Source organism: Rhinatrema bivittatum, chromosome 7 (genome assembly GCF_901001135.1).
Source record: "Rhinatrema bivittatum chromosome 7, aRhiBiv1.1, whole genome shotgun sequence".
NCBI classification, from domain to species: Eukaryota; Metazoa; Chordata; class Amphibia; order Gymnophiona; family Rhinatrematidae; genus Rhinatrema; species Rhinatrema bivittatum.
Genome location: NC_042621.1, coordinates 258,512,897 through 258,533,673, shown reverse-complemented (window position 1 = coordinate 258,533,673; position 20,777 = coordinate 258,512,897). Strand labels below are relative to the sequence as shown.

Sequence of the window (20,777 nt, the reverse complement as noted above, 5' to 3'; positions counted from 1 at the left end):
TTTTGCTACAGCAGACTAACACGGCTAGTATACGAATGCTGCGTCTTCAGTCGCCCCAACCCTGGTTAGCCTTAGGTGCAGAAGCCAGGCGCGGGAAAGAAACAGGCCTTCTCGACAACAGCAAGTAGCATTGCCACTGAGTTATTCATGGGCTTGCATTCGCCCACCTGAATTCTGATGCAGGTTTGCTAAGATTTGCCTTTCTGATCGTTGCAGCTCTACCACCAGATGTAGTGTGAGAATATAGCTCCCATATCACCCTTGTCCAGGATCAAACATGTGCGTCAGAAAAGAGGCCCAGTTTACTCAAGAGTTTGGAAAGCCAGTTCAGTTCCATCCAGGACAGACACATTAGTGGCTTGGATAAACCAAGCTGCACGAGGCAGTCTCTCCAGCCCCAGCCCAATTCTAATGCAGCTGGAATAAATCTGCCCCTACTGACTTCCTAGAAGACAGATGTAACTCAGTTATTCTGTGGTTAATTCATACTTAAATTATACCTCTAGAAACTGTCAACATGATATCAGAGGAAACCGAATCCACCATAATATCCCACGTACAATCTGATTATGACAAAACTGATTATGTTATCCATAACATACAACTGAATGTTATTGCATACCAGGGCTCTTTAGTAGTGGATATATTTATGACAACTGAAATATTTTATTCACTACTTAGACAAAAATAGGCATTTGCTTGAGTGCAAACACACTTTTTCTTCCGTCCATGAAATGCCAATAAAACCTGCACTCAGGAGCGTCAAAATCTTCTGAGACGCCAATCAAGATCCTTCCAGGAACTGCTATGCAATCTGTCACAACATTCGGCTCCATATGCCAGGTGACACGTGGAATCTCAACCAAGAGCTGCATCAGAGGAAAAATGCAAAATCTATTATCCTCGTGCTGCCACCACCAACTCTCCCTCCCCTGCCAATCAGATCAGCTGATTGAGTGGTGGAGGAAAGAGTGAAAAGGAAACAATGGAGATGGCTTGGACACGTGTGCCAAATATCACCTGAAGCACTGCCCAGGATTGTTCTTATATGCTGGACACCAGATGGGAAGCATTAAAAAGGGGCCTTGCCCAGAAGAAACGGCAAAGAACAGTAGAGGAAGAGATGAAAGCTTGTGCCCGACACAAGCCACAGGATGGTAGCAGTGAGATCTTCTTGTGTGCCACTGAAGGATTGGATGAATGAATACCCTCCAACTGTTGACTGAGAAATAGAAGTTCACTGCTGGCCCCAAAAATTCACACTGGTCCTCATGAAACAAATGTATCCATAATGGTCCAGTACTCTTGTACATACATACTGCCCAGACATATTCTAAAAAGCAGGCTATTAATTTTCAAGCCACAAATGCGTCACTGGAATCGAATACATTTGCGCTGAGGCTCAAAATAATGAGATTATCACAATGGAGGGTGAGCAGTAATCCCCTGCTCATAAAGTTCATCTGTTAACTAGAGAAAGAAGCAACAATTTAAGGTGCTGTGGTGCACACAAGAGGCAAAACCGCACAAAAACCACTACAGTGGAGGAAATGCTTGCTCAGCTGACCAAACATTCTCGTAAAGGCTTGGCCTAGGGTATTAGGCAGCCTAGGTGAACCTTCATTCTTGCTCAGCAACCCCCCCCACACCCACTTACGCATCTACATACCAGGAGCAGCTCCGACACAGGAGCTCCCTCTCCAACCCTGAAACCCAGAGACTCTTTCTCTCTCTCTCTCCCCCCACCCTATCCCTAGCAAACCCCATCTTTTGCAGTCTCCCAACCCCAGCAGCCCCTTTCTCTCTCCTCTCCAGGAAATCCTCTTCCCACCCTAAGCCCACCCTTCTTTCCCAACTACCCAGCAGCCTGCCTTTCCCAGCCCCCCCTCTCTTCCTCCCCAACAGCCCCAGGCACAAAGTGAAAAGGCAAGCAAGGAAGGTGGAGGCTGGCGAGAGGAGGCTGCGCTCCACACTGTAGTGCTCAAGCCTCCAACGGATGGCCCAGGATGGGGGGGGGGGGGGGGGGGTCGGACAATGAAGAAGCAAGCTGCAGTGTAAAACGTCCTCCAGTCTGGCCCTCGTCCCCGCGCTGCCCTAATCTCCTGTCCTGCTGAGCGCATATGTGACAGGTGGTTCTCTGCTGCATTTGCACATTCAAAGATGAACACAAGGCACAAGTATGACATTGGGGCAGTGAGGGGAAGGGAGAGGGGACAGGTGGCCAGCCTCCTCAGATTGCAGGCATCCATCTATCCATAACTGCTTGGGCCGCAGGAGTGAGCAAGACCAGCCCAGGCCTGCTGCCGCCACCCTAGTAGTTCCACTGGCCCGATGAATAGTTGCACATTCTGACAGCAAAAGAGATTTTTTTGAAGGGGAAACAATAATTATTTCAAAAGTGTACCAGTGTGCAAAATTCCTTTCTAACGAAACACCAATTAAGCTGATGGATCTACAGCATCACAGGTAAGTGACTGCCCCTAGTATGACTGAGATTTGTGTTCTTTGCAGAAGAGGGATCTTGATCATGGATCTGATAATGTACATTCATGCCAGGCAAAAACATGTGACGAGGAGTTAGGCAGGTTTTAAATGTTGGTTTCGCCTGCCTGCCCCAACACAGGGCCCTACTAGTTCTTGAAAGCACACAGGAGGAGGACATTGGACTGTGGATTGGAAAGAGGACAGCACAATTTTCAGACACCGCAAGTTGCAGCTGCTAATTTCCCTGTGCCACCCGGTAGGAATAAGTGCGCACACCGCTTCCACTCTTGCGCTAATTCATCCCTCCTCCTATGCCACCAGCTTCACCATCACTAGATCACTACTGCTATAGCTCTTCATGACCTACGGGAACAGGAAAAGTAAAGCTCCTTGCCTCTGGTTACCGGAGAGGTAGATCTTCAGTGCACTGAGAAAATAAAAAAAGTTAATGCAGTGGCTGTAAATTTTATTTTTCATATTTCAATTACTGACAATGTCTGGATTTAAAAAAATGTTACTTTACATTCTTAATAACAACATTCTAAAACTGACAAATCAGTTTAGCTGGTATATCCAGCCTGCTCCCCTCCAGTGGGGTGAATGGAGGACTGAGTAACCTTCGTGCATGTACGCAGGGCAAAAAAAAAAATCAGTACTGTTAGTCCTTTTTGAAACAGCTGGGATTCGTCTCAAAGTGAGAAAACAGCTGTCAGAGCAATGTCCAGCTCAGAGAACACGAGGTCATTTCTGGTCTCTCCTGATGAATTTTCACAACAGTGGGATTCGAGATGGCTCCCAGAGTCTCCGTGCAAGATCACAGCACTGTTGGATCACAAACTCTGTAGGAATGATTCCCAGGTGAATTGTCAGCAGTTCATAGCACTTCACCGTCTCTGATGGGTGATTCTTACTGTAATAGCGCAGCAGTTTCCTGAAGATAAGAAGGGAAAAAACATGTAAAATGCCCTTTGTCAGTCCATGGATGATTTCAGATTATTTTAGTCAATTATTACCAGCCAACAGTAATCAAGGTATCTGTTTCCTGACTGGTATCCTTAACTGACCATTGCGCCCTCTCAGAGTCCTCCGTCAAGTCACACCAGACTGCACCCTCTGGAAATCTCCCCCCCCAAGGATACTACATCCACCTCCACAAGCCAACCCCTTGAAACAACCCTACTTCAACTCTTCCCCCCGCCCCATTCCTATCAGCCCTGAGAAGCTGAAACACAAATCTGTGCCTGTACAAAGCTTCTTGACATCTCATGCACTATCACTGTAATTGATCTTGATTATTGATTTAATGACCTATTATTGATAATTTGATATAGTTCGCTTTGAACTATTTGTTGGAAAAGTGTGTCATAAATAAATGGTGCTGATAATGCTAATTACCTGTAATAATCCCCTGCCAGCATGCCAATGGGAGCAGAATCATCTGACAAGACTGGTACTTCAATCACCTCTAGTTTATAACCCTGGAGGGGAGAAAAGAGAAAACAGAGACAGAACATTTTCGGCAAAAAACGTCAATCATCCGGTGGGATACGGTGAGGCTGAAACAGATGTTCAACAGCAAGGCACTCATTTGCATTTCATCTTTGGAGGTCAAATAAATTCTGAACATATTCTCACATTTTCAGAAGTTAAAAATAATATCTTGAATTTTAGATTAAAAAATTGTGGTTTTAGAGGAAAATGTCCTGCAACTGAAGGTTTCTCCTCAGAATTGTAAACTCTGCAACATCCAAGGTCAACTGCGAGTCAGCTCATGTGCTATTGAGGTGATAGAGGAACCAGCTGGATAAAACAGTGCCTGAAAGAAGGCACTTCCCAAGTATGAAAAGATGTGCCATATGGTCAAATAGAGCATGTTATTACACATAGCACTAAAACCAACAAATACACTGAGGGCTAGCATCACTATGACACACGTGTTCTGTAATGTCATATCATGGTGAACTACCAGTGCTTCTGTCAAACACAGCAGCAGATCGCACTGCCATGGGTAGGGAGTTAGAAAGAAGAACACTACCAGCTGTCAGTTTACTTTATCTTGGCGTACAGTCAGCCTCTCTTTAGGGTGCTACCAGTCAGCTTTCCAGGATAACTCAAATGAAGATACATGAGATAAATTTGCAGGCACAAGCTGTATACAAATTCTAATACACATGCATGAGATAGGACATCCGGAAAACCAGACTGGTCTGCGACTCCCAGGGACCAGAATTGGCCACCCCTGCTATATAGACTGATGTAATAATCTCAAGCAGACAGAAAATCTTCCCACATTTGTAGTCCACTCCACTGCCTTTTAGCTTGGAAGGGCACTACAAGAAGCATAAAGTGGGGAGTTTCTGGTGTCTTCAGAGGAGACACTATCATAGTACACAGTACAGTATTGCATTCTCTCCAAAAAGTTCTTAGGACATTTTTTTTTTTTTTTGCCCTTTTACGTTTACAATGCCCAAACTAAAGAATTCTCAGAAGACAGGATTATCCTGCAGTTTACTATTAACAAAAAAAGACCAACAACAACAGTTGCATGTCATAGACTGCCAGAGTTACCATTTCATTCTCAAACCAGAGGAAGTAGCAGCAGTAATAGTCCCCATCCCGGAGTGTCAATGTTGTGTAACCCTTCTGGAGGTACCGTCGTGCCAGCCCGATCAGTGACCAGATCTGAATAGGAAGAAACTCCAATCAAAAGGGCATTGGGTTGTGCTCTGGCTGCTGCTGTCATGTGTATACTTTCAAGGCTTATTTTTGCTATGGTTGCTTTATGCAGCTCGGAAAACTAGCTGGATTAGCACAGGTTTTAAATTTTTGAGCAGTGACACCAGTGAGCCTTAGCTACCAACCAGTCGGACATCCTCTATATGAATACAAATGGAGGCAAAAAAAAATAGAGACAGTGGATCAAAAAATGTCTGCTATGTATTCATATTTCAATGGGTTTCAGATATTATGCCATGCATATGCAGTCAAAACACAGCTATACCACTACTGCTGTGGAAACTACCATACAGACTAGAAAGATTGCAAAACTTAATCATTTACCCCAAAGTGTCCTCATTTTTTATCAATTTTTTATATTTGCAATTATATTTAATTCCCATTTATCTTATCAAAAGAGCGCTCAATGGCAGATCCATTGTGAACAGGGGCGGATTGGCCTATCGGGGAATTGGCATCCCACAGTGGGCCGATGCAATTGGTTAAGTGATATTTGGCGCCAGCATGTCCCCTGGTATATAATTTCCCCGCACTCTGGTGTGCAGAGAGAAGGGCCCAAAAAAGAAAGGAGCAGAAGGAAAAGGTACTGCGGGCCACTGCTGGAGCCCAGGCCGGCGGCATCTGAAGAGTGGAGAGATTCTGCGAGCCACCACCACCAGAGACCTGGTCGTTGGTGGCTGGAGAGAGGCTGTGAGCTGCCACTGGAGGCCAGGCTGGCGGCAGCTGGAGAGATGTTGTGGGCCACCGGCCTAAGTGTGGAGTGATGCTGCAGGATACCAACCGAAGAGTGGAAAGATTTTGCGGGCCACCGCTGGAGGCCTGACTGGCGGTGGCCAAAGAATGGAGTGATGCTGTGGGCTGCCGCCAGAAACCAGGCCAGTGGTGGCTGAAGAGTGGAGTGATGCTGCGGACCGCTGATAGGAGACCAGACCAGTGGCAGCCAAAGAATGGAGTGATGCTATGGGCCAGCGGCAGCCGGAGTGGAGTGACAGCGGGCCGCCATCGGCTGAAGAATGCAGAGACACTGCAGTGTGTGTAGGAAAGCAGCTTGTGTGTGTATTTGCACCATTCTTCCCTTGCTAATCCATGACAATCTCAAGATGACTGGAAATAATAAGTTCCCAGGTATGGAAAGCAAGATTTTTTTCTGATAAAAAAAATATATATTGCCTGTTATTTGATGTATCTTCTCTTTTGAAATATTTTATTGGTGTTTGGGAAATTTTTTAAAAATTTTGTTAAATTTGTTCTTTATAATAGTATTTATTGATTTGGTTTTACTATTATGTTTTATATATCTTAGTTTTATTGTTCAATATTTTATGTGCAATAGTAATGTTTGTTTTTCTATTGTTACACTGCATACAGAATCCGGCTTGTTGCATTTTCAAGTTTAGTTTTTGTCTGCACATTTCTTTTTATTCCTTATGGTCTCTTTATTTTGCATGTGATGAGTCTGCATGTGTGATTGAAGTGAGGTATTTTGTTAGCATGTAGTTTCTTTGTAGGGATCTTTAGAAGCCTGGCTTGTTCTCCCCTGCCGTTGAAGCAGCCAGCATAGCTCTCTGCTTCAACGGCAGGGGAGAAAGTCTGTTACTTCACTTTCAATGCACAGCTCTCTGCTTCAACGGCAGGGGCAATGTAGAAAAGAGTATCTATAATATAGACAACAACCAACAAGGACTAAATTACATAGTCGAGTAAACAAAAGCATGGGTGTAGCTTGCTTATTGAGGTGGTTACTACCCCCAACTAAGCTACGTATTCAATTCGATGCAGTTCCAACACTGCTCTCTACATTAATGGTGGGATGGAAGGGAAATAAAACTAAAAGGTACTAAGAGCCAAGCGTAACAAGTAAGAGGGAAAAAAAAAAAGTGCATAGCTTGCTGGGCAGACTGGATGGGCTGTTTGGTCTTCTTCTGCCATCATTTCTATGTTTCTAGTTCTGTTTTCCTAACAGGAGGTGTATTGAGGTTTGGGGTTTTGCAGTGTTGCTTTTATAGGTAGGGTTGTTACTGTCAGTTAGTGATGTTTTGGTATGGGAGTTTTACTATTTTGTGATGTAGTTAACTCATAGCTTTCTGAGGGCCAAACCTACACCCAACACGTATTACAACAGGCCTAATATCACATGAGTTCCAATTGTCTTGTTTACTTTTTTGCAGGGTTTTCTCGTTGTTACCACAGCAGTGCATGTAAATATAATATACATGTTGTGATAGTTTTGTCCATTTTCATGTAAAACGCTAATATAAAAGAATAACTGTGTGTGGAGAGGTTGGGTCTGGGGGGATGTGTGTGCAAGACTGTAAGGTTTGCTAGGATGCCCAATACCCTTGCACTAGTCTAGCTCTGGCTGCACTGGCTCCATGTGGGAAAGCAGGATTCCAGCTGGAGCTGTGCTCTTCCCTTCCCAGTCTCACTCTAGGCCAGGATTTAATTTTCTTTTCTTAAGCCCTGGAGGGAGCTGGCAGCATGGATCACTTCTGGTCCCCCCCCCCCCCCCACCCCTTCCTTGGAACAGGTTGGCAGAGCAGAGCCTATGGAAAAATAAAAGCAGCATTCTGTGTGGCACAGAGTCTAAGAATGTGCTGGGGTGGGGCCCTGAAACATGGAGGCAAGCTGCTATCATACAGGCCGATACAGAAAGAAACGAGGGAGAGCCCGCCCGCTCTCCCGGCGTGCGCACAGGCCAGTGTCCCGTGCGCGCGATCCAGTAAATAAAAATATGCAAATTAGGGCCCGTGGTAAAAGGAGGCGCTAGGGATACTAGCACGTCCCTAGCGTCTCCTTTTTGACAGGAGTGGCGGCTGTCAGCGGGTTTGGGTTGTTAACACATCTTTCATAAACATTCAGGGGTCGATATAAAAAACAAAACAAAACATTGAGCCCCCTACGTTTAGGCACTTTAATTAGGTCCCTAAGTTAGGCACCTATTTTCAGCTGAAAATTCACATAAACACAGTATCCTAAAAAGTTAGGCTTCTAAATGTTGGCTTGCTAGTCATCTGCCTAGATCTGGGATTGTAAGCTAGGTTCCTAGTTCTGAAAATCAGTGCTAAGATGGTAATTTAAAATGAGTGCGTGTACGCCCATACACATTGATACGCAAGGATACGCTGGAATTTGTAATCATGCATGCACTTCGCGCATGCTTTAAAATACACCAACCGTGTGTAAGTTATTCGTGCACAGCTAGTGCATGTGTGTCTTCCACAGGACTCTACGCGTGTGTCTGCGCATTTTAGCACACGCTCATGCGAGGCACATTCCCAGTTTTCCCCAATTAGTCCACCAGTTTGTCCAGTTAATATTGTGGTCTTTCAGACCCCTCTGGTTCTCCATCCTGCATGCCGCCCAGTTGACCTGGACCCCTCACCCTGTCCTATAAGCCCTAAAACTCGAGATCTACAGATTTCCTCCTCATCAGGAGCAGCAGTAAAGTTACGCGGATATCTAGCGTATGCGCGCTGCGGTTTTCGGTTTTAAAATTCGGAGTTACGCGCTAAGCTTTGGCCCTGCCCCTTTCCCACTCCCTTATTCCTCCGTGTGCGCGGGTACATACATGCGTGTTTTGCGGCTTTTTAAAATCCATGTTGGTCATGCACGGCCCATAGGCGCGTACGTGGGCATTTTTGAGCGAGCAATGCTTTTAAAAAATCGACCTGTAAGCTTCTGACTTTGTTTCCCCACCCTAGCTTCGCCCTATAGCCTCCCACTTTTTAGGGTCCTAAAGAAACTAGGACCCTAAAGAAGCCTAAATCCAGTCACTCAGCCCTAGAACATTTTCAAAAGGGTCAATTTAGAAGCCAGGCTCCAAACGTTAGGATCCTAAACTCTTTGAAAACTCATAGTTCAGTCACTTTGTTCAAAAGCTCCTGCATTTCAGTGTTTATGGAAGAAGGTTGAAGCTTTGATGACCGGCGTCACTATTCAAAAGTTTAAAACCTGCACTAAATTCAACAATTTTTTTTTTTTTTGGTGTTTATTGTACATGTAATACATATCCGCAAACTTTTTCTTCCCCCACCGTTCCAAATTCCAGTTTGAATGAGGAGTTGGAAGAACTGAGCCCCTAACTCCTCTCTGCAGTTCACAGCCGATTATAAATAAAGTCTCCCTGTCCCTTCGGTCCCTCACATTTCTGTTTTTTTTTTTTTGCCCACACATTTTTAATCAGATTCTCTCATTTCTATTAGAGAACATTTTAACTTTTCTTAGGGGGTAAGATGAGATTTAGATGAGCACTATGTAATAATCTCAGTTCCTGCAGGCTAAGCAATAATCACATGACATAGGATTTTGTCTAACGAGAACCAGGCGATGACACAGTAATTACCTTCATTTTTATAAAGTCTGCCAAAGGGCCGTTTCCTAGCTCTGAGGCTGAATTCTCATTGACGTTGAGGGATGGAGAGATCATCTGTCCTGCAGTGCGATCCACATAAATAAAATGTACCAGGCCTGGAAAATCCTTCAGGTATGTAAGAGTAGAGGTCAAGGAAAAGAACCAAAGTGCAGTAATATATGTATTTTATTCTAGCCAATGGCATAAGACAAGCTAACAGACTGAACAGCTTTAAAGGCTTTCAAGGTTATTTGCAAGAGTTCTTCATGAATTGGCTAGCAGCCAGTTCAAGGAAAAGACTGATAAATCTGCTTTTATAAATTAACTATATTTTAATGCTCCATTTTAAATTCTGTCAGAGGGCTCCCTGTTCTCCTCTTGGCAATGGTTTTAAAGATGAGTTCACATAACCATTGTGACCTGACTGACTCCATTTAACACATTTTTTGACAAGTAGGGAATTAAACAGGCTGATTAAGGAATTTAAGAAATAATAAAAGTAAGAAGTTCAGCTTTCAGTAGGATGACTGCATCAATTGTGTCCTATCGGAACTCCGGAGTACAATAGACAGAACTGGGAACTCTCCGGATTTGGCCCGGAGACTCCGGAATTCTAAAAGAATTACCGGGTCTCTGGGTGCTGCAACAACACTAATCTGCCTGGACCTGGAAAAAAGAAAGGAACGTCATTGATCTTTGGCGGCTGAAACAGGAGGAACTCGACAGTGATTTCTACCATCTCTGGACCTTTTTAACTCTTAACTTCGCTTCCTCATGACACCACTTGCTCCTGCACAGCCTGTTTCCTGTATCCAGCCACTTGCCCCCCCCCTGTTTGCCTTGGCCAATCGACATTGCGATTTCCTGCCCGTGCATCAAACGAGGAGTAAGAAACAGGCAGCGTCCACTTCCGCAGCGCAGGAGAAGGAAGAGGCTGCTGCTGCTCCAGGAGCCCAAGTTAGAGTCTGCTGTTGCTAGTATGTTTTGAAAGGGGGGAGAGAGAATGAATGAGCATGTCTGTGAGAGCGAGTGAGTGTGTATTTGTGTAGGAAGAAGATCTGAGAGTGTGTAGGTGAGTAGGAGAAAGCTGAGTGCAAGTGAGCATGGGTGTGAAAGTGAGTGGGCATGTGTGTATGGAAGAGGGAGAGACGTGAGTGTGTGTGTGTGTGTGTGTGTGTGATGGGAGAATGGCAGAAGTAAAGGTGTAAATGGACATGTGAGAATGTGAGAGAATGAGCAGTGAACGTAAGTGTGAACATGTAAGAGTGTTTATGAGAGCAAATTTGTGAGCATCCGGTCCTACTGTGCAGTTGCCCTCCCCCCGTTAATCCATGGTAATCTCAGGGTGACTGGAAGTCAAAAGATCCCAGGTATGACAATAGAGGGTAAGTTCCTGTACATTTAGAGCAATAAGCATCTTAGCCCCTCCTATACTAGTCTATACTAGACTCAAGTTAGTTCCTCTAAACAACTAGTCCTTCTTACCAATCAAAATATGATACTCTGGATCTGGACTTACATATTGTTTTCATTCGCTACCTTTACTCATACTAAACCCAGAAGCTCTGGGCTGATACCATCAGACTCAGAGATACAAATTTGTATATCTGTGATTGTTTTCTACTGGGATAACCAGCATTTTTTTTAATAAGGATTATGGAGATTGGTATGCAAGACTCATGTGACTTAGCAACCCACTCTGAACACTTCCAGCCGCATAGGATATGAAACCATGGTGATATTCCTCTTACTCTTCACCAGTAAGAAGTTCTTCCAATCCACCAGTTTTTCTCTGCCATTGAAAATAAGGCATACACTTCAATTACTAGAAAACAATAACACCCAGCATTTTATCTACGCAATAAAGGGACAGCTTACTCCAGAAAGTATAACTAACTAAAGGGTATAGGCATAGCAAATGGACAGAAAGACCTAGAACAGAGGCTCCCAAATCTGTCCTGGACTTCCTCCAGTTAGGTTTTCAGGATATCCACAGTGAATATGCATAAGACACAATCGCTGGGGGACCTCCAGGGCAGGTTTGGGAAGCAGGTTGGAGATAACCAAAAACATCACAACCCAAACATAATCACAATCCACTCCGGCAAAATTGGAGAAATATATATTATATATATCTACTTAGAGGCAAACTAAAAATCCAAACGATTGCAAAAATATAGGGAGGGTAATTTTTCAAAGGCACTTCCATGGGTAAAACAATGTTTATGCACGGAAAATGAGATCTTTGAAAACAGTCTACTATCTCTGTGCCTAAAAGTAGGCACATGGTGCCAGCAAACATGGACTTTTATGCATGCAAAAGGGAGCCTTTCCTGGGAAAGGAGTCACCCAGAGGATAGCATTTACACCCATGGTTTTCACTGGACAGAGCAGCTGCAGGACTGTGTGCGCCTTTGGGTGGGAGGAGTCATGTGACCCTTTTCCTGCCTCTTCTTGGCTGGCTGTTCAGGCGATTGAGCAGGTTCCAGCTTCCAAGGAACAAGACAGGTGCATTATGCATGTCACTTGGGCGGTTAGAAAATATATTGGGGTCAATTTTCAGAGGGTTTAGGGAAACAAAGTTAGGAGCTTAGCACTGATTTTCAGAACTATGTACCTATAGCAGGCCTAAATTTTGGATCCTAAGTTTTACGGTTCTAAACATATGTACATTTTCAGCTGGAAACTTGGGTCCCTCCCTAGTTCAGCTGAAAATAGATGCCTAATTTAGACACAAACTTGGGAGCCGAGCTTTTTTTTTTTTTTTTTTTAATTATAGGCCTCATTTGATTACATAAGCATTTTTGATTAGACTAACAAAAATTATTTTTTTCTCTTACGTTGGCAGCTGTGCAAGGAGTTGTTTCACGTTTGTAATACACTTTAATTTATGCCACGTTAATCTTTCATCTACACGCATAAAAGGACACCATTTAAAGGGAGCTACAGCTTATCAGATAAGTCTTTGGAAATATGCAATATTTGTTACAGCTATTACCCCTTGGACGGTTTGTATCATTCATTCCTTTTAAAGAGGATTCTTTATTATTGTGGGCTTGTGTTGTGGACTTATTTTCTGGTTTCTAGCCTCTTTTTGCTCCATTTGATGGCTGTGTCATTATAAGAGGTTTTTTCATTGAAGTTTATTGAGCTGTTTATTCAAGACCAATTTACCTATTTGCTCTTTTTCACAAGCACTCGTTACATTTTTCAAGAGGTTTTTTGGGGTTTTTTTTTATGGTGGGTAATGATTATAAGTGTTATGCATCCTGTTTTCAGTCCTATGATTGTAGCGTGCATATGAACTCACTATTTTTTCATTTTAGTTTGTTATCTTTTGTTTTATGATAGTAAATTTAAATAGTGGATTTAATTTGTTTATACAGAGTGCACATTTTAGTGGGTCACCTTACTCTTTTTTTTTGTACCTTTTCTAGGGTTCATACTGCACTCTGGCTCCTCAAGTTGTTTCCCCTATGCTACAAGTCGTAATGATTTGAGCAGCCCAGGACGCAGAATGGATGCCGTCAGTATACGAACATTGGACTGGGTGATATTGCCCGATACAACTATTGCCCCTTATGCAGATGGGAGAGGGTTTATAAAAGCTGGGAAGCGGGCCTTTGCAATGTTATCAAAATTAGTAGTGGAGGCCATTTTATCACCCGTGCCGCAAAACATTTTTCACAACTCAGACTCGCTGACTGTGGGTGCAATGATTAGAATATTGAACCTAATAGTTTGACTCTGGCTCTTGTTTTCCCGATAGTCCTTTCTACAGGGCTGGTGTGTTTGATTCCTAAGCTGGTCACATATGACATAATTGAATCGGGAAAGGCCTATTAGCTGGTCTGAAGGTGTGAGAACCACAGAAATGTCATCAACTATGGCTCTATAATACTTCATTCACTCATCTAGTGGGATCCTTTTACTTTATAACTTCCCCTTTCCCTCAGGAAGTATTTGCCATCTTACATCTGCTTTCTCCATCTTGGTTTTTCTATAGAATACTTACCGAACAAGTTTCATGGCTCGATCCTGTAGGCTCTGGGACAAACTCAGCATTCCCCCGACTGGAGTCGCTAAGAAAAACTGACTATATATAGAGCAGAGCTGACGTTTCACGCTACCACAAGCCTGAAGAAGTCTAACACAGAACACATTCAGTCATTAAAATAAAAGACTCTGCTCCTAGTTGGTGGGGCAGATTAGGACAATGAGAATGCAGTGCCTATAGTTTTCCCCAGCGTTTTGCATGCCATGAAAGTTTTATCTTTTAGGTCAAAGACATAAAATGGTAGACCACACCCTCTCAGCTACTAATATCTTCAGATCCATTAATTAGGATTATACAGGAAACGCTGGACATTCAGTGCGCACGTAGACTCCATTCTCCTTTTATAACAGTTGTGGTTAGACCTGTGTAATCCTTCCACATTACATGTATGTACATTTATTAAGTCGTATTACAGATGCCAAGGTTGAATGCTCTCAGAAAATGAGCGCAGAGCAGCTTAAGTTTAAATTTATCACACCCCCTATGAATGTTATACTGATATCTTGGTATGAACGCCTTTATGTCTGATGATTTTGTACTTTGCACTTTCATGTATATAGTTATAGTTATATTCCATAGCATCTACCCATTGATGCCTGTTATATGTAAGGGCTCCTCCCAAAAATTTATTTATATGTTGCCTAGTTCATCATATTATATTATCTGTTATATGTTATATGTACGGGCACTGCCCAATGGTTTTTTGTTCACTGTGAACTGATACGATGTGCGAACGGATATCGGTATAAAAGAAATGTTAAATAAATAAATAAATAAACCATAGGAGGTCATCACCAAAAAAACAGAAATTTAAGGGATGGGGGAATAGGAAATTAGGCTTAAAAATCTTATAATGCAAATATGCAGAGCATCATTTCTCCACAGTCTGATCAGTGTATGCTTGAAAAATCAACCTTATAAATGATGCAGCTATAAACAGTGCTCATCATCATTCCATTTCAGACAATCGTATAGTATAGTGATGAACTTAAGAACGCATTTTTCATCTTAAAGTTATTCTTGTTTAGTGAAATTATTCATTTGGGAACATAGAGGTCGATATTCAGTGCCACTTAGTTTGAACTTAACTAGCTAAGTGGTGCTGTTTTAATTTTAGGCCACAGTCAGCAGTAATAACTTATCTGGATAACTTTCTAGCTAGATAAAAAGTTATCTGGATAAGGGAGGGCATTCCAGGTCAGAGCTGCTTAGCAGATATTCAGCTTTATCTGGGTAAGTTAGCCGGATAAGTCTAAAGTTAGCTGGATAAACGTACCTGAATGTATTCAGTGGCACAGCCACGCCATTGACTATCTCAGCCAAGCTAGCCAGGTAAGTTCCATCTGGACAGCGGCTGAATATCGACCTCTTAATTGCTTAAAAGCTAGGGGAGGCCTGCTTTATTCATGTTAGCACCGCAGGCTTTGCTATTTGTCTTTGTTTCCTTCTTAGCCCTCAGCCTGGTTGAACTTCCTTGCCCTCACCATGCCATCTTACTCCTCGGAGATCCCAGCCTCGTGTCTGGAGAACGCCTTGGTCTTAAACTCAAGCCAAACTGCTTTCTGCAACTAGACGGGAAGATAAGACATAAAAATCTGGGTTTGCGACAAACTAAAGTTATAAAACTCCTCCACATGCTCAGCTGCAGTCCCCAAAAGTGTTATTGGTTTTTACACAAAATCTGAACCTCAACAGGTACCAGAAAAAATTTAAGGGAACTGTCAATATCTGACAGCGGTTGGTGAGCATGTGCCGCTGCCCAATACAGATCCCCAATTTCTCTGATTAATCAGGTCTAACCTTTAGGCTAAAGGAATGTAGGGTAGAGTACTATCAAAGTACTATAAAATGCACCCTGTCGCAATGCTAAAGCAACCTAAGTGACATTACACTAGGGCAAAGGTGCTGAACTGGGCACTGGGGTGCAGGGGGAAAGGTGGGGTCAGTTTTGAGAAGCCCACCTGGGAGCAAGATAAGAAGGTACAAAGTGTCGCTCTACTTTTTTACCTGCTATTTCTGTGGGGAGTGGATCGGATGGGGGCTATGTATGTGTGTACGGTGTTTAATCCCCTGACCTAAACACCATCCAGCTGTTAAATCCAGCTAAAAGGTGCAGGCACAGTAAAAGCCTCCACATACTCTTAAGCCATTCTGGAGAGGGGCAATTTTCGGTCAGGAAAATCTAGCAGGGCAACCCTGTAGATACCACACTGAGAGCTTAATTTTACCAGGGGCTATTTTCCTTTTCTGAATCCTATTGGGGAAAAAAAAGTTAAGCAAATCAAGACCAAATTCCCTCTGATGTTTGCCCTCGAAAATGTAGAAAAAAAAGGGGGAGGAGAAAACAGAGACCGGGCGAATTCCATGCTGAACTGTCACGTGGCTTCTGTCCCTCAGTCGTGCAACAGCGTTATCGGGTTAGTCTTTTAGTTTAAAATCATGCCCAGGTTGAACAGTAAAACCAAAGAGCGGTGTATCAGAGGAATACATCACACCAAACAGTTGAAAAATGCTTTATATATAGCACAGCTACCTAGCATAAGAGAATGTTGATACCGTTGACCTGATGTGGCACTGTTGCTGCTGCTATTTATCATTTCTACGGCGGCACACAGATGCACGTCAGAGACCGTAAGCTCCATGGAGCAGGAACTATCTAGTCAAGATGTACAGACAAGTAAGAGGTTGTGAACAGGATTAAACTCGACAAGGCTGTGATCAGGAACAGCTAGGGTTTAAGATTTAAAAGCAGCCTTTAAAAGGGTGGGGTTTTAGGCAGCAGGAATATGGCCACAGTGGGGGGGAGGGACCGATGCAGCAACTTAGAGAGACTGTTCGAGGCAAAATGGCGCAGCAAAGCGGAACGTGTCTTGGGAGCAGGAGATGAAGGTCGCAGACAGGAGCAGCTCACCCGATGAACAGAGATCACAAGGAGTAGTGTGAAGGAGAGGAGAGGAGAGGTAACGAGGAGCTGCAGAATGAAGGCACTTGTAGGTGAGTAGGAGACGCCTGAACTGGGCAGGGACTCAAACTAGTGAATTCAGAAGAGGAATCACGGAAGGCAGAGAAGGTGTGCAGCTAAATTTTGAAGACTGTAATGGAGAAAGTTCAGTGGGAAATCTGTGAGGACCGGTTTGCAATAGTATAGGTGGGAGAGGATGAGAGAATAGATAAGGGTTTGGTAGTATCTTCAGAAAGGGAAGCGATACATTTTGGTGATGATACAGAGAAAGAAAGATCATGAAAATCCATTGCTGTCTTCTGTATGTTAAATCCAAGACACACAGTTTTATAAAGTAAATAAACATAATCGGGCGGATTTTAAATGCCCTGCTCGCGTAAATCCCACCCAGATTTACGCGAGCAGGGCCCTCGCGCCCCGGAGCGCCATTTTGCATAGGCGCCGGCGCGCCCAAGTCCGGGGTTTTTTTAAGGGGGCGTGGCCGAATGAAGCAGCGTTTCGGGGGCGGGACCGGATGTGTGGTGCCGGCCCGGGGGCGTGGTTGAGGCCTCCGGACCAGCCCCAGGGTCGGATGACGGCGCACCAGCAGTCCGCTGGCGCGCGTAGATTTACATCTGCTTCTAGCAGGCGTAAATCGAGGGACAAGGCGTGGGTTTAGATAGGGCCGGGGGGGGGGTGTGGGCGAAAGAAAGTTCCCTCCGAGGCCGCTCCGATTTCGGAGCGGCCTCGGAGGGAAACGGAGGCCGCCTGTGCGGCTCGGCGCGCGCAGGCTGCCAAAATCGGAGCTTTGCGCGCGCCGATCCAGGATTTTTATAAGATACGCGCGGCTATGCGCGTATCTTATAAAATCCAGCGCACTTTTGTTTGCGCCTGCTGCGCGAACAAAAGTAAGCGATCGCGCTCTTTTTAAAATCTACCCCAATGAACGAAGCTGCAACATCCTATGATAATTTATATAACTTATGAAACCCAGTGTGTATGTACCTTTACTCTGGATATATGTTTATTTGCAGGAGAATTAGTCAGTTTCTGGAGTACACGGTACATTTTTGTGTTTGAGATGGGGCAGTGCGTCTGTACCACAGATTGCCGGTCACAATACAGATCCAGGAGTACACACTAAGCAGTTCTCTCACCCGAGTTTCTCGTCCACCTAGGCTCTTGACAAACTTGTCTGTTCTTTGGCGGAGTTCGGACATCATGGGGTGTGAGCGAAGGATCTGGCTGACTTCCTGTCCCTCTTTTAACTTCTTCTCCAATAAAGAGAACCCATCCAATAGCTGATAGAGGGAGAGTGCAACATGGCTGCTGGGGACCTAATATTGCAAAAAAGAACACAGAATAAATAACCTATCCAGCTAAGCAGAAATATTTAAGTTATGCGGATAAATTATGCGGGTAAGTAATATCTGCCAATGATATAACTTATCCAGCTAAGTTGCTGTTTCTATGTGCCACCGAATATCCCTTGTAACTTAGCCGGATAAGTCATATCCGGCCAAGTTACATATCTGGCCAGCTTTGAAAAGCAGGCCCACCATCTCTTACCATCCTGGAAGCTATTTCACCAGCTCACTATAAAAATCAGAGCATTTATTGAATTTTACCATGTGACATCAAATAAAAGCATTTCTTTAGCAAATATCCTGCACAGTTCCAGGCATGCTATCCAGCCACTTATACAATCCGGACTAGTAGTCACACACACAATCCAGGAGTTTCAAACTTAAAGCAAAATAAACTTTTAGAGAGAGGCAACTAAAATGATAAAGTCTGCAATAAAAACTCTACAAAATAAAGAGGCTTAAGACACTACCCAGAGTCTTCCCAATCCTCTAGAACCATTAGGCCTACCCAGCTGGGCTGAGCCGAGCCCAGTCAGGGCTTTCCCTGGCTCCTCACACACACCTTCCCCCCCCGCCAAAGAAATATGCTGGGTACCTTCCATGCCCCGGTGAGGGGGTCAGAGATCCAGGCTTCAGAAAGAGGCAGAAGCGATGCTCACTCGCTCCTGCCCTGCCACAAATCCTTTTAAACATGGCACAGGCTGGCCCTTACATTATGCCGTCACACAGCACCAGTCTCAGTGCCGGCTGTTGCCATTTTTAAAAGAATTGTGGCGGGGCAGGAGCAAATGGGCATTACTCCTGCCCCTTTCTGAAGCCTGAGGAAAGCAATAAAATGGGTAGATCACAAGTCCTTAAGATTCTTTATTATTGTAAAATCTAGTTGCCCAATGCTTGCCCGACTCTGGCCGAACGTCGCCACGTAAAAGGGGCTGCTTCAGGGGCTGTGTGAGCAATATGTTACCTTCCAGGATCTGGTTATTAACAGTCATCTATTGGTTTCCCGTTCTCATTGGTCACAAATCTCTGTTGTAAGAAGGCTCTTGTCATAAACGTCGATCTAGGATCGCTGTGTGGCTTTCAAATCGCCAATTTTTCTCATGCTGTGAGAAGGTAACATTGCTCACACACAGGCAGATACAGTACAGTGCGCTCCGGCAGAGCGCACTATTAGCCTGCATTTGGCCACGCGTTTTTGACGTGCTATTTTTACCCCTTATACAGTAAGGGGTAATAGTGCGTCGAAAACGTTCGGTCAACCCCCCCTGAAACTAATAGCGCCCGCAACATGCAAATGCATGTTGATGGCCCTATTAGTTATTCCCGTGCCATACAGAAAGTAAAATGTGCAGCCAAGCTGCACATTTTGCTTTCAGACATTAACGCCTGCCCAAAAGCTGGCGTTAATTTCTGTCGGCACTGGGAAAGTGTACAGAAAAGCAGAAAAAACTGCTTTTCTGTACACCCTCTGACTTAATATCATAGCAGGCCCCAAAATTTTAAAATTTTTTTTAAAAAAAATGTTTTAAATGTGCCCGTGGCCCGCGGGTCGGAAGACGGACGCTCAATTATGCCGGCATCCGTTTTCCGAACCCGTGGCTTTCAGCGGGTTTGAGAACCGATGTCGGTAAAATTGAGCGTCTGCTGTCAAACCCGCTGACAGCCGCCGCTCCTTTTACTGCGGGCCCTCATTTGCATACTGGATCACGCGCCCAGGAGAGTGGCCTGGGCGCGCGTTGGGAGAGCAGGTGCTCGCCTCGGAGCGCCGGCTCTCCCACGAATTTTACTGTGTCAGCCCGACAGTGAATGACTGACACCGGTTTTGGCGCCATGACTAGTATTTACCGTAAGTTTCCGGATCCGGTCGCGAATTCACTTTTGTGACTCACAGCATGAGACACATTGGTGGCGGCGGTGGTTTGAAATAGATGACTGTTAATAACCAGATCCTGGAAGGTAACATATTACTCACACAGCCCCTGAAGCAGCCCCTTTTATGTGGCAAAACTCGGCCAGAGTCAGGCAAGCATTGGGCAACTAGCTTTTACAATAATAAAGAATCTTAAGGACTTGTGATCGACCCATTTTTTTTGCTTTCCTCACAGCTTTGATAGATAGTCTTCCTTGTCGTTTTCTGGGTCCATCCTTTTCTGAAGCCTGGACCCACTAGGAAGGCGTAAGTGGAGGCCAGGAAAGTCCCTGGCTTTGGAGGGGCCAGAGGAAGCCCTAGCTGGGCTTGGCTTAACCCAGCCAGACAGGGCAGGGCCCCACAGGTTTATTTTTGAGGGTGCAGGTTGAGGTTAGAGAGTCCAGGGGAGGCCCCATTTTTTTTTCTTTCAGTTCAAACGAACTACCTCCAAAACTGAAAAAAAAAAACAAAAACAAATCAAAACATTTTTTTTGGCCTGAACATCATCTTTGAATAATTTTTCTGTCAGTACCATAAAAGACATCACAATCTACAAAAAATCTTACAGAGAATATTGTATGATAAAATAACAATGACTTTTATTAACTTTGCAGGCATTTCCCAGTTACTTCACTAAATCTTCTTTAAGAATGTGGAATTATACTTTCATATTTTACCAGTAATTCTCAAGAAAGGCTGCTCACCTTGGTGAGAAGGACCATGGAGATTCCAGGCCAGAGGGGCAAACAATACATGGAGTGTGGCATCATGGGGCAGTAACCCTCACGTAAGTTTGAATCTAAGAAAATCCTTCTGGGGTTGGAGCGTTCAGGTGAGGAGACCACTAGAGTCTTCAGAGTGTCTTCTGCTACCTTCAAAAAATTAAGTATATACTGTAGGTGAAAAGCAACAACATTTGAGCTAATCATCGT

The 20,777-nt window shown here is 44.2% G+C and overlaps 1 protein-coding gene across 1 annotated transcript in view; it reads right to left on the bottom strand.

Annotated features, from left to right (window-relative positions):
- Positions 1-2,954: 2,954 nt before the first annotated feature.
- LOC115095851 (Hermansky-Pudlak syndrome 1 protein homolog) overlaps positions 2,955-20,777 on the bottom strand; it is a 69,373-nt gene continuing 51,550 nt past the window's right edge. Inside the window, exons 11-19 of the mRNA XM_029610104.1 lie at positions 20,550-20,717; positions 17,727-17,906; positions 15,126-15,190; positions 13,587-13,718; positions 11,298-11,363; positions 9,563-9,707; positions 5,053-5,166; positions 3,880-3,962; positions 2,955-3,415 (exon numbers count right to left, since the gene is read on the bottom strand). Coding sequence (XP_029465964.1) covers positions 3,253-3,415; positions 3,880-3,962; positions 5,053-5,166; positions 9,563-9,707; positions 11,298-11,363; positions 13,587-13,718; positions 15,126-15,190; positions 17,727-17,906; positions 20,550-20,717 — 1,116 coding nt within the window. The 3' untranslated portion in view covers positions 2,955-3,252. The remainder of the gene's footprint in view (positions 3,416-3,879; positions 3,963-5,052; positions 5,167-9,562; positions 9,708-11,297; positions 11,364-13,586; positions 13,719-15,125; positions 15,191-17,726; positions 17,907-20,549; positions 20,718-20,777) is intronic.